Source organism: Schistocerca cancellata, chromosome 8, assembly GCF_023864275.1.
Source record: "Schistocerca cancellata isolate TAMUIC-IGC-003103 chromosome 8, iqSchCanc2.1, whole genome shotgun sequence".
Taxonomy (NCBI): Eukaryota; Metazoa; Arthropoda; class Insecta; order Orthoptera; family Acrididae; genus Schistocerca; species Schistocerca cancellata.
Window position 1 is genome coordinate 311,753,052 of NC_064633.1, and position 13,727 is coordinate 311,766,778.

A 13,727-nucleotide genomic window follows, 5' to 3' on the forward strand; every position below is an offset into this window, starting at 1 on the left:
TTAGATGTAAGCAAAGCAAATGCTCGGTCACAAGCAGGGGACCAAAAAGAAGGGATATTTTTGCACAAAAGCGCGTGCAGGGGCTGAACAACAGTGAATGCATCTGTTAAAAACTGATGGTAGTACACAACTTAGAAACACCTGCAGTTCCTTAACAGAGGTCGACCACAGCAAACCCAAGATTGCATCAACATGGTGATGCAACAGCTTGATCTCTGTGTGAGAAACCACAAAACCTAGGTACTCAATTGACAGCTGAAATAAATTGGGATTTGGCAGGATTGCACTTGAGGCCGGCAGACTGCAAAACAGAAAACAACAATCAAAGATTGCTAGGGTGTTCTTCAGTGGAAGTGCCTGAAACAATGATATCATTGAGGTAACTGATGCAGCTGGGTACAGAGGCTGTCAGGTGTTATAAAAAAAATAAAAAATAAAATAAAATAAAAAAATCTGAAACATTGCAAGAACGCTAGCAATCCCAAAAGGCAAGCAGTGATATTGGTATGGGCCAAAAGGTGATATTGACGACAAGAAGGCACCTAGTGGCCTCATCCAAGGTGGCCGCCTAGCAACTCATCAGGGCAGAGCAAAGGGTATGTATCTATCACAGACTGTGCTTTAATTGTTACAATTAAGTCACCACAGAAGTGAAACTTACCTGTCGGCTTCTTTGATTATTGGTGTAGCCCATTTACTCGAAGAAATAGGCCAAATGACATCAAGCGACCTCATACAGTCTGATTCGCCCTTGTCAGTGTTGCACTATGCACACAAAATATAAGGGCAGGTGGACTCTTTCATGGTACAGTGGGCCTGGAAACCTGTAGCACAACGAAGCCCATGGGAAAACAGAGACAAGAGGTCAGAGCAGAGAGAATCCAGTTGCTGATACGGAACTTGATCCTGAACACTTGCAGCATACCTCCCCCCATGCAGGCAATTGCCTATGGCTCATAATGCTTCAAAGGACTGTGCTATATTGGGCACATCTGTAAGTGTCAGATTCTCACAGTGAAGTGCTTTTTTTGCAGACTTCCCCATCCAGGAATAACATCATGCACCATGCGATCAACATAGGATTCATGATGAGTACTAGTGACAAATTTATAATTATGGCTCAACCCAAGAAATTCAACACCACATCAGAGATGCAAGTCAGCTGTAGAAGCAGTGAGAGTATCAAAATAAAAACAAATTAATTAGAAGAATTACCATTTTTCCACCTTTCTGGCACTTATTTGGATGGGCTACTGAGAGTGATGAATACTGAATTGTGTTGAGCTCTTTTTCAAATATTTACCTGAAATCATATGGTAATATCTGTGTCCATTTTTCGTACAGAGTTGCTATTACAGAAATTATATTATATGGCCACAGTGAAATTTTATAATTAAAGAGCTATATAACCATCAGGTATGAATCTCGGTGTGTGTGTGTGTGTGTGTGTGTACTTTTCCTTTTTTTTTTTTTTTCCTCCTGTTAAATTTTGATCTGGTCAATTCACATTTATATCTATACAATGTTATTTTATTTTATGATTTTGCAGGGACAATAATAACACGGTTGAAGACTGTCACAAACATCTCTGTTCATTATCGCATAATTTCTGGTAATGAAGATATTCCCACATTTTCTGTGGATGGACAAGGACAGTTGATGCTGACTCGGCCTCTTGACAGAGAATCACATGACGTACACGTCATAGCAGTTCTTGCAGAAACTGATTCAAGTCCTCCTTTGACAGCACTAGCTGAAGTTACTTTAAAAGTTCTTGATGAGAATGATCATATACCAGAATTTGAAAGCAACCCATATAAGTTAACCTTAGCTGAAAATGTAGAGGAAGGAACATCAATACTCAAAGGTAAAATAATTATTTCCATTACTGACACCAAACTTACATGTTACTTATTTATTTCCATTGTATGCATCTATCTATTAATGTGTATTTATTAGGTTAATAATAAAATTCCTTTACTTTCTATACATTATAAGTGTGATGTCACTAAACACACCTTTTGAAATGCTGGTAGTTGTGAAAAGGTTAGGGTTACTTTCATTTTCCTCTTTCCACTTTCCTCTTTCAAGAAAGAAGCTCATGTAATACTTGTAACTGCCTTTTTGAAAACATGTAAACCTTTTTTAGCTCTGTTGGAAAACTGCATAAAATGCAAGGTGGAAAATGTAAAATCTTACTTTTTTTGGGTATGTTGGTGCACTGTTTATACCTCTACAAGTCCATCCACATGAAGTCAGTGACGATGTGAAGATGTTTATGCCACCACAGTTTGTATTTTATTTTACTCATATCTGTATTGATCTTTTAGCAAATGTGGAATATGATGTTGGTCAAGTCAGTTTGCATTATCATGAACATTATGCCATGATCAGTAATATATTGCAAAGTGATGAGCTCAAGTTTTACAAAATGATGAGGTGATAACTCAATCATATACACATTTAAAACATAAGTAGATTTAAGCTCAATTGTCTTCAAGTTTTTGATCCATAAGTAAAGTCTTTATGTAATTTTAAGATATAATGCTTCTGGAAATGTGAAACGATGGTCATTCAGCCGGGCACTATGTTACAGCTATACAGTGAATATCTCAAGAATTCCAGAAAACTAATATATAATGGAATATACACATTTGTAAACAATGATGATATAGTTGTAAGAGTATGCACCAAAAATGGAGCAAACAAGTAAAAGATTGGGGTAATCTCTATTGAAAAAGGGGTCTATCTAAAATATTTTCTTCCTTACTCAGTACAACATGAGCTAATGTGTTATTTTATCCATGTTTGATCTTGTAAACTCTGCACCCATTAATGATCGGTAGTGAATAAAGCAACCTGCCACAAATACTTTTAAAATGCTTTCTTTCAAAGCTGTAGCCAGAAACCAGTTATGGCACTGAATTAAAGGATTTAAGTACTTTGCATACACATATGTACAGAGAGAGCATAGAGAGCGAGAATAAATATTAATGGACATTTAGCTAAATATGTGTACTTTGTTTCAGTTGTTGCACATGACAAGGACATTGGGAGTAATGGAGAAGTGCGGTATTCATTTGGTTCTGATATTGGTGATCTCGCAAATGTATTCGCTGTTGATGCATATACTGGCTGGATAACTACTCTTGTGCAGTTGGACAAAGAGAAACAGTCAGAGTATGTTTTCCAGATTGTTGCAACAGACAATGGAACTCCAAAACACTTTACTAGAACTAATGTTTATATTAAACTCCAAGACTACAACGACAACCCTCCTGTATTTGGTAGTAGACATTATGAGGCTGCTGGTAAGTAAACTTTGTATTTACTGAAGAAGTAAACTGGGTATATATTTGGTCAGTATAATCTAATAACATGAATACATTAAATATGCTTTATTCATTGTTTCAAAAACTAAAATCTGTCTGCTGTGTTCTGTACTACGCGAAGGAACTTGCCCCCCTTCTTGCAGCGGTGTACCATAGGTCTCTAGAAGAGCGTAGCGTTCCAAAGGATTGGAAAAGGGCACAGGTCATCCCCGTTTTCAAGAAGAGATGTCGAACAGATGTGCAGAACTATAGACCTATATCTCTAATGTCGATCAGTTGTAGAATTTTGGAACAAGTATTGTGTTCGAGTATAATGACTTTTCTGGAGACTAGAAATCTACTCTGTAGGAATGAGCATGGGTTTCGAAAAAGACGGTCATGTGAAACCCAGTTCGCGCTATTCGTCCACGAGACTCAGAGGACCATAGACACGGGTTCACAGGTAGATGCCGTGTTTCTTGACTTCCGCAAGGCGTTCGATACAGTTCCCCACAGTCGTTTAATGAACAAAGTAAGAGCATATGGACTATCAGACCAATTGTGTGATTGGATTGAGGAGTTCCTAGATAAGAGGACGCAGCATGTTATTCTCAATGGAGAGAAGTCTTCCGAAGTAAGAGTGATTTCAGGTGTGCCGCAGGGGAGTGTCATAGGACCGTTGCTATTCACAATATACATAAATGACATCTACATCTACATCTACATCCATACTCCGCAAGCCACCTGACGGTGTGTGGCGGAGGGTACCTTCAGTACTTCTATCGGTTCTCCCTTCTATTCCAGTCTCGTAATGTTCGTGGAAAGAAGGATTGTCGGTATGCCTCTGTGTGGGCTCTAATCTCTCTGATTTTATACTCATGGTCTCTTCGCGAGATATACTTAGGAGGGAGCAATATACTGCTTGACTCTTCGGTGAAGGTATGTTCTCGAAACTTTGACAAAAGCCCGTACCAAGCTACTGAGCGTCTCTCCTGCAGAGTCTTCCACTGGAGTTTATCTATCATCTCCGTAACGCTTTCGCGATTACTAAATGATCCTATAACGAAGCGCGCTGCTCTCCGTTGGATCTTCTCTATGTCTTGTATCAACCCTATCTGGTACGGATCCCACACTGCTGAGCAGTATTCAAGTAGTGGGCGAACAAGCGTACTGTAACCTACTTCCTTTGTTTTCGGATTGCATTTCCTTAGGATTCTTCTGGTGGATGACATCGGAAGTTCACTGAGGCTTTTTGCAGATGATGCTGTGGTGTACCGAGAGGTTGTAACAATGGAAAATTGTACTGAAATGCAGGAGGATCTGCAGCGAATTGACGCATGGTGCAGGGAATGGCAATTGAATCTCAATTTAGACAAGTGTAATGTGCTGCGAATACACAGAAAGATAGATCCTTCATCATTTAGCTACAAAATAGCAGGTCAGCAACTGGAAGCAGTTAATACCATAAATTATCTGGGAGTAAGCATTAGGAGTGATTTAAAATGGAATGATCACAAAGTTGATCGTCGGTAAAGCAGATGCCAGACTTAGATTCATTGGAAGAATCCTAAGGAAATCCGATCCGAAGACAAAGGAAGTAGGTTAAAGTACACTTGTTAGCCCACTGCTTGAATACTGTTAACGAGTGTGGGATCCGTACCAGATAGGGTTAATAGAGGAGATAGAGAAGATGCAACGGAGAGCAGCGCGCTTCGTTACAGGATCATTTAGTAATCGCGAAAGCGTTACGGAGATGATAGATAAACTGTAGAGAAAGACTCTGCAGCAGAGACGACAGTAGCTCGGTATGGGCTTTTGTTGAAGTTTCGAGAACATATCTTCACCGAGGAGTCAAGCAGTATATTGCTCCCTCCTACGTATATCTCGCGAAGAGACCATGAGGATAAAGTCAGAGAGATTAGAGCCCACACAGAGGCATACCGACAATCTTTCTTTCTACGAACAATACGAGACTGGAATAGAAGTGAGAACCGATAGAGGTACTGAAGGTATCCTCCGCCACACACCGTCAGGTGGCTTGCGGAGTATAGATGTAGATGTAGATGTACAGGTTGCAGAACATTGTGGACACACACAGACACACACAAAGATTGAGATAAGAGATGAAGGAAGGGAAGGAAGGCCAAGTTGAGTAGTCAGTTGAAAACATAAGAGCAACTGTTTACCAAAGAGTGAAATATATAGAAAATTTTAGGAAATCCAAGCTCTGAAGTCATTTGTAAGGCAGATCAGCATTTCTTCTTCATTGGGGCTCAATGCTGTAGATTTGGCACACTGTATTTAAAGAACTATCTTCTTTGCATTCTTAAACTTATGTGAGACATGTACTTCTTTTATTTCAGGAATCTGACTGAGGCTCTGAATATTATGGAAGCCATCAGGCATATTTCCATAATATTCTACCATTTCTCATTACAGTGTTCGCTGTTGGTATTATCTCTGTAGTAAACAACAACAGTTATCTAGAAAGTGTTGCCAAGCAATTGTTTTTATAATTTTGTTCACAAAATTCACTCTCAAAAAACTTTATCAAACCAATTACAATCAGCTCTGCTCTGACCATAGATGCACACAGAATATTTTCATTGCATATGATATATAACAGGTTCAAAAGGAGTTTGGTATTTATACAGATAACAGATTTGGCTGTGAGCGTCATATGCTGAGGAATTTAAAGAGGTTCTGCTCACGAACACTTGCCGTTAAATAAATTCTAGTTTTGTAAGTACAATCCACATATTGTGCATATCTCCATACCCTTTTATGTTATGAAATCATATGCCAGTTTTTATAATTCACAAGTTAAAGTGGAAAAAGTATTTTGTGGTGAAATCTCCTCAAGTTATCAGCTGACTCATGGCTTCATGTTATTGAAATGTTTCAAAAAGTCTTACTCCTTATTTTCAGATGTCACCTGAAGATGATTAGTAGGAAACTTGTCAAAACATAGAGACCACATGACACTACATTTCCATACAGACAGTATTGTTTACTTAGAAAATTAATAATGCAAGATAGAAAGGTATCTTCATTATGGCATAAAAATTATTTTCATAAAAAAGGCCATAGATTGATAAAAAAATGTTAATAGACATAGTCAAGATTGAAAATATAATTTTATTGGTCACTGGTTTCAGCTTATCTGCAAGACATCTCCAGATCATAACAGAATACACTGATTAGTCTACAACTGATGAGATACATCATCACTATTTGTGGGACCAGGATTGTTTGTTTTACAATGCACACTGACAGAATCAGACAGTTTACATATGTGGACACTGAGATCATGCTTTTCACATTATGTTATTCTAAAAAAAACGTATGAAGCAGTAACTGTTATGGACTATGTAGAACAAGATGCCTACCCCACACTGGAAACCAGTACAATGTTACCTCCATATGTGAACATAAACACCATGTGTTGCTCATGACATAAGCCTCAGTAGATTAGGAAGCAGCTGTGCTGTGGCAGGCAGAAGACTTTGGCAAGCATGAGTTCAGTGTCCACATATACAAAGTGAATCACCTAAAACTTGCACCACAAATATTGTGGAAATGGAAAGTATTAATAGTCTGGGGCTTGTATTGTTAACCAACAAACGGATTGTAATAATACTTAGAAAGTGAATTTTTTTGTGCGAACACACACTATTTTAAATGGAATAATGCCATTTGTCATTAACAATCTAGTGCAAATTGTTTAGTTAGTTAGTTACTTGTTCCATTGATCAATCTCAGGGTAACCGTTATGATGTGGAATATGTCAAGTGAATACGAAATGCACATGTGAATCAAGAAAGCTTACATTTTTTACCTATCCCATTCCCTTAAATGGCACAAAACACATACATTATATCTACAGATTTATTTATTCATATTCAAGAATTCATCTATGGTATTGAAGGAGTTGTCAAGGAGATAAGATTTCAGTTTATTTTTGAAACTATTACTGCTGTCTGTCAAACGTTTTACTTAATCTGGTAATTTATTGAAAAGTATTACAGCAGCATGTTTTTACCCCTTTCTGCGCCAAAGATAGGTTAAGTAGAGAATAGTGCAAGTCTTTCTTTCCTCTGGTATTATACTCGTGAGTGTCACTGTTGTTTTTAAACTGGTCCATGCTGTTGAGAACAAATTTCAATCATTCCATTTATGAGATATTGTATTGTGCAAAGTTTCCATGCTGAATCTTGTTTGTGCCATTCAACCTGCATAGTTGCTGGGTACGTGCATAACAGTCAGTAGATTGTGAGTGGATGATGGGATTTACCAGTGCAGAAAAAGCCAATATGCTCATGGTGTATGGAGAGTGTCGGAAAAGTGCAGCTCATTCTTGTACACTGTATGGAGCAAGAAATCCAATAGTCCATACCAACTGTACGCAATGACACGCAGTGACTTATTACTACAGCCTGCTCAGTAATTTCTGCTAAAATGATAGCATATGTGCAGCAGTCATTCCATATCAGACTGGAAGCATGTAATGCCACACTCCCAGTGGTCATTTTGAATGCAACCTGTTATGGTCAATTGCCTCGTTGTTGGTCAGAATCCACATAACTAGTGTATGCACTTGAGTTGTTCTTTAATGTATGCTACCACAGATGTTGCACAAGAGTCAGTGTGGGAACTTTTCAAAATACAACATCTCATAAACGACTCACACTAGAATCCTACAACAAACACCACTGACATTCTAATCTACCGTACTTTTAGTTTGTTAATGGTAGTAGGCATTGTTCCATTTAAAAAGTGTATGTTTACACAAAAATACACTTTAAAAGTGTTATTACAATGTACTAAGTGGCTAACAACATAAGCCCCTGACTACCAATGCATTCTGTGAAAACCGCACATCGATAGCACTTTCCATTTTCGCAATATTTATGTTGCAAGTTTTAGGTGATTTACCCTGTATAAACTGTCATCCATTTGTATGACGACTTTTTATTTTGTGATAATTTACATCATTGTTCCATTGGATTGTATAACAAATGATCCTGCTCACCCAAATTACCACAATGTGTCCCATCATTTGGCAGTTGTACACTAATCAGTGTATTTTTTTATGATCTGAAGGTAGCTTGTAGATAAGCCGAAACTAGTGATCAATAAGATTTTATTTCCGATCTTGATTATGAAGTGTTTTTCTGAATTCACACCTTTAACAATTCAGATTGCTTATCTCCAAATAAAAAAGGATTGCAATATACACTACCTTAAAATCTTTATCAGTTGTGAATAACATTGAATGTATAAAAGGTATCAATTTTTGTTTGAAAATTCCTATAATTAGTCTAAAATTTTGATATATTCAGGCATAGTGTGTTATGTAGTTTATCTTTCTTTGTGTAGTTCCATAAATTTATTGCATTGCAAATGATGATCCATTCTTATATTGTACTAAATTTTTTTCATGTATCATTGTATATAATTGTAAATTACCTATTTTCATTCTGTATCCTTGTTTGATAGATATGAAAAATGCATCTGCAGAAAAAATATAAAAGTCTCTTAGTTTACTTTCCAGCATAGTTCTGAAGAAGCTATACACATAACATTCATTTAAATTTCTGCTTTTCTATCTAAATACTCAGTAAAGTGCCATTTTTCTGAGATTGCTACTGCCAACTTTTTACATGCATTACAGAATATTGTTTCTTACAAGTTGAATGAAATATACATGTCTGTTGTAATTTAATACTAAAGAAAACAGCTCACCAAATAGTGTAGGCATTGGGACTGCAGTTCTGCAGGTTGGCTGGGTGAGGAATTGTGTTAGATGGAGAGGGCAAAGATAGAAAAGGAGGCAGAGAGGAGGGTTGGGGAAGAGTGGCTGATGGCTCAGAGGGGGGCAGCAAGTGTGCAAAATAAGAATGCAGGAGGGAGAGGCAGCATGTGCATGGGATAGGAAGGCGACATGCAATCACCAACACCAGCCCAGCACCTCCATGCATCACATGAGATGATTTTGAGATGATGTTGATGATGATGTTGATGTTGATGATGACATGGAGAATTGGATTTGGAGGGCATAACAGAAAAGAGCAAGAGTAGACTGTGGGGAAGAGGGTGTGTGCAGGGTGAATGAAGCTGGGAGTTGGGGCTTGGGCAGGGGACTGTTGGAGATTGAGGCCACGAGGATTATGGAAACTAAGGAAAATTCCATCTACATAATTGGGGGGCATCTAAATAGCTAGATGGTATCAGTTCTGAAGCAGCACTTGGTGGTCAGTCCTGTTCTTGGCCACAGTTTGGCAGTAGCCATTTAGTTGGGTAGGAAACTGGGCCTCCACATAAAATACTGTGTGAAATTTTAAGCACAATTGGTGTAAGGTATGACTGCTTTCCAGAAGGCCCTGCCACATATAGGATAAGAAGTGCCTTTGAGGTGACTGGAGTAGGTTTTGGTGCATGGGTCCACATGACAGGTCTTGCACAGGGGTATGAAGCATGTGGCAAAAGGTGGAGAGTAAGTCTGGCACAAGGATAGACCAGGGTGTTACATTGAGTTGTTGGGCAGTGGAATATCACTTTAGGAAGGACGGGAAGGATTGTGGATAGTATGTTCCTTATTTCTGTGCATGAAGGATATTGTTTAGCTGTTTTCCGCCATCCACCTAACCTTCGTAACCTCTTAGTTCATCCCTATGAAATCCCCAAACCACCTTCCCTACCCTCTGGCTCCTGCCCTTGTAGCCGCCCCCGGTGTAAAACCTGTCCCATGCACCCTCCCACCACCACCTACTCCAGTCCAGTAACCTGGAAGGTGTACATGATCAAAGGTAGAGCCACGTGTGAAAGCACCCACGTGATTTACCAACTGACCTGCCTACACTGTGAAGCTTTCTATGTGGGAATGACCAGCAACAAACTGTCCATTCGCATGAATGGACACAGGCAGACAGTGTTTGTTGGTAATGAGGATCACCCTGTGGCTAAACATGCCTTGGTGCACGGCCAGCACATCTTGGCACAGTGTTACAGCGTCCGGGTTATCTGGATACTTCCCACTAACACCACCCTGTCAGAACTCCGGAGATGGGAACTTGCCCTTCAGTATATCCTCTCTTCTCGTTATCCGCCAGGCCTCAACCTCCACTAGTTTCAAGTTGCCGCCGCCCATACCTCACCTGTCTTTCAACAACATCTTTGCCTCTGTACTTCTGCCTCGACTGACATCTCTGCCGAAACTCTTTGCCTTTACAAATGTCTGCTTGTGTCTGTGTATGTGCAGTTGGATATGGGTGTGTGTGCGAGTGTATAGCTGTCCTTTTTTCCCCCTAAGGTAAGTCTTTCTGCTCCCGGGATTGGAATGACTCCTTACCCTCTCCCTTAAAACCCACATCCTCTCGTCTTTCCCTCTCCTTCCCTCTTTCCTGATGAAGCAACCGTTGGTTGCGGAAGCTTGAATTTTGTGTGTATGTTTGTTTGTGTGTCTATCGACCTGCCAGCGCTTTCGTTTGGTAAGTCACATCATCTTTGTTTTTAGATATATTTTTCCCACGTGGATTGTTTCCCTCTATTATATCCATATCATTAATTTGAACCCAACAATTACATTTGTTATTGTCACTCTTGCATTTCGAAACCTTTTCTGTCGTCTTATTTTCTCTCTCTGTTTTTGCCACTAGTTTCACTTTTTATTCACCTTCTCCTTTTTACCGTAATCTACTATACAATTCCCGCCTATATATACTCTATAATACATAACCCACTTCCTAACCATAACCAAAAAAATATTTTTTCTGCTTTCAACACTACCGCTGCTATAAAATCCACCGTTTCTAGTTCACAAACAGTTCCTTTGACCTATTAAACAACCATTTCGGCTAGTTCTAATAACTTTCGCTTTATTTCCATTTCCGTTTTTCCCACATCACTGACCATTTTTAGCCGCTTCCCACAGGTTTTAATGTCATTATTTCTTCGTCAGATAATTGTTAGCCTCATTTTCATAATCTGCCACCACAAAACCACTCCTTTTAATACATTTACACGCAGTTTTTTTGAAATTTTCCCGAATTTCTCCACCCTTTAACGTGTGTTTTGGCGGCAACACAACCACCTAACCTTTGTGCACATCGTTGTCTACCAACCCAAGTTCACCACAGGATAAACATAGCCCATCTGTAACCAACACTTTTTCGCCTTTTTTCACACCAGATCTCCAGTTGCTTTCTAGTTCACCTTTATCACTCCCCATATATTTTTATTTTCACTTTCATTTCAGCCTCATATTACACTTTCCACCTTCTAATACCATGTCACCCTCACAACACCCCCACAACGACCCCATTAAGTTTTATTTACATTCCCTCCGCAAACATGCCTTCGCCCTAGCCAGGTTACGCTCCCATATTTTATTTTCTCAGGCTTGTCTGACATTTGGCATTACCCCCAAAGGCCTCACACTTAAAGTTTCCCATCTCTGGCTGCAACTCTTCTTTCCATCAGTCCCTATACCAATTCCAAACTGAACAATCCATTGCCCTCACCCACCTAATCCTTCACCTACACATCAACTCAGCCAACGAACACACCCGTCAACTCCTATCCTTAATAAAAATCCTCAGTCTTTCCTCTCCCACATCTACACCGGCTGTTCAGAGCATCCTCCTACAGGCCAACCGCAAATTAGAACAGCATGCCACCCTCCACCTCAAAAAACTATCCAATCTCCTGGTTTCCCACCTCCAGAAAGGCAACTCACTCACCTTTCCCACAAACCTCAACCTCCTCTCATTGCACACAAACCCAGTCTCTCCCATCTACTCAATCTCCCACTTCCAGCTCCACTCCCTCCAAAACTTCAAAATTCCAATCAACACAATCTGGAACCACAACTCCCTAATTCAGTAGTTAACCTTTCCTCCAAACCTCTCTCCCAATCCGAAACCTCTGTCCTATCCAAAGGCCTCACCTTCAGCCCCACTCCCAGATCCAACCAAACAGCCCTTGTCAAAGATTTACTGTCCTACACTCATACTCTGTGCTGGAAATATCACTTTGTCACAAAGGAAAATGATCCTACTCCTACTCCTAATGATCCAAATCCCCAAGACACTATCCAAATTGAACCATGCCTGGAACAGTTCCGTCCTCCATCACAGCGGGACCCACCTCCTTTTCCTCAAAATCACCCTCTCCAAACCTTCCAGGAATTTCTGACTTCCAGCCTTGCCTCTCAATCCTTTTTAAAAAACCTTAATCCTACTCCCAACATCACCACTGCTGAAGCCCAGGCTATACGGGATCTGAAGGCTGACCGATCCTTCGTCATTCTTCCGGCGGACAAGGGTTCCACAACCGTGGTACTTGTTCATCGGGAGTACGTGGCTGAGGGACTGCGTCAGCTTTCAGACAACACCACATACAAAGTTTGCCAAGGTAATCCCATTCCTGATGTCCAGGCGGAGCTTCGAGGAATCCTCAGAACCTTAGGCACCCTACAAAACCTTTCACCTGACTCCATCAACCTCCTGACCCCACCAACACCCTGCACTTCTACCTTCTTCCTAAAATTCACAAACCCAATCATCCCGGCCGCCCCATTGTAGCTGGTTACCAAGCCCCTACAGAATGTTCCTCTGCCTACATAGATCAACACCTTCAACCCATTACATGCAGTCTCCCATCCTTCATCAAAGACACCAACCACTTTCTGGAACGCCTGGAATCCTTACCCAATCTGATATCCCCGGAAACCATCCTTGTAAGCATTGATGCCACTTCCTTATACACAAATATTCCGCACGTCCAGGGCCTCGCTGCGATGGAGCACTTCCTTTCACGCCGATCACCTGCCACCCTACCTAAAACCTCTTTCCTTGTTACCTTAGCCAGCTTCATCCTGACCCACAACTTCTTCACTTTTGAAGGCCAGACATACCAACAATTAAAGGGAACGGCCATGGTTACCAGGATGGCCCCCTCGTACGCCAACCTATTCATGGGTCGCTTAGAGGAAGCCTTCTTGGTTACCCAGGCCTGCCAACCCAAAGTTTGGTACAGAATTGATGACATCTTCATGATCTGGACTCACAGTGAAGAAGAACTCCAGGATTTCCTCTCCAACCTCAACTCCTTTGGTTCCATCAGATTCACCTGGTCCTACTCCAAATCCCATGCCACTTTCCTTGACGTTGACCTCCATCTGTCCAATGGCCAGCTTCACACGTCCGTCCACATCAAACCCACCAACAAGCAACAGTACCTCCATTATGACGGCTGCCACCCATTCCACATCAAACGGTCCCTTCCCTACAGCCTAGGTCTTTGTGGCAAACAAATCTGCTCCAGTCCGGAATCCCTGAACCATTACACCAACAATCTGAAAACAGCTTTCGCATCCCGCAACTACCCTCCCGACCTGGTACAGAAGCAAATAAC

General features: G+C 40.5%; 1 protein-coding gene across 1 annotated transcript in view; it reads left to right on the forward strand.

Annotated features, from left to right (window-relative positions):
* The window catches only part of LOC126095266 (fat-like cadherin-related tumor suppressor homolog), an 892,347-nt gene that overhangs the window by 828,506 nt on the left and 50,114 nt on the right, over positions 1-13,727 (forward strand). Inside the window, exons 28-29 of the mRNA XM_049910026.1 lie at positions 1,550-1,867; positions 3,030-3,311. Coding sequence (XP_049765983.1) covers positions 1,550-1,867; positions 3,030-3,311 — 600 coding nt within the window. The remainder of the gene's footprint in view (positions 1-1,549; positions 1,868-3,029; positions 3,312-13,727) is intronic.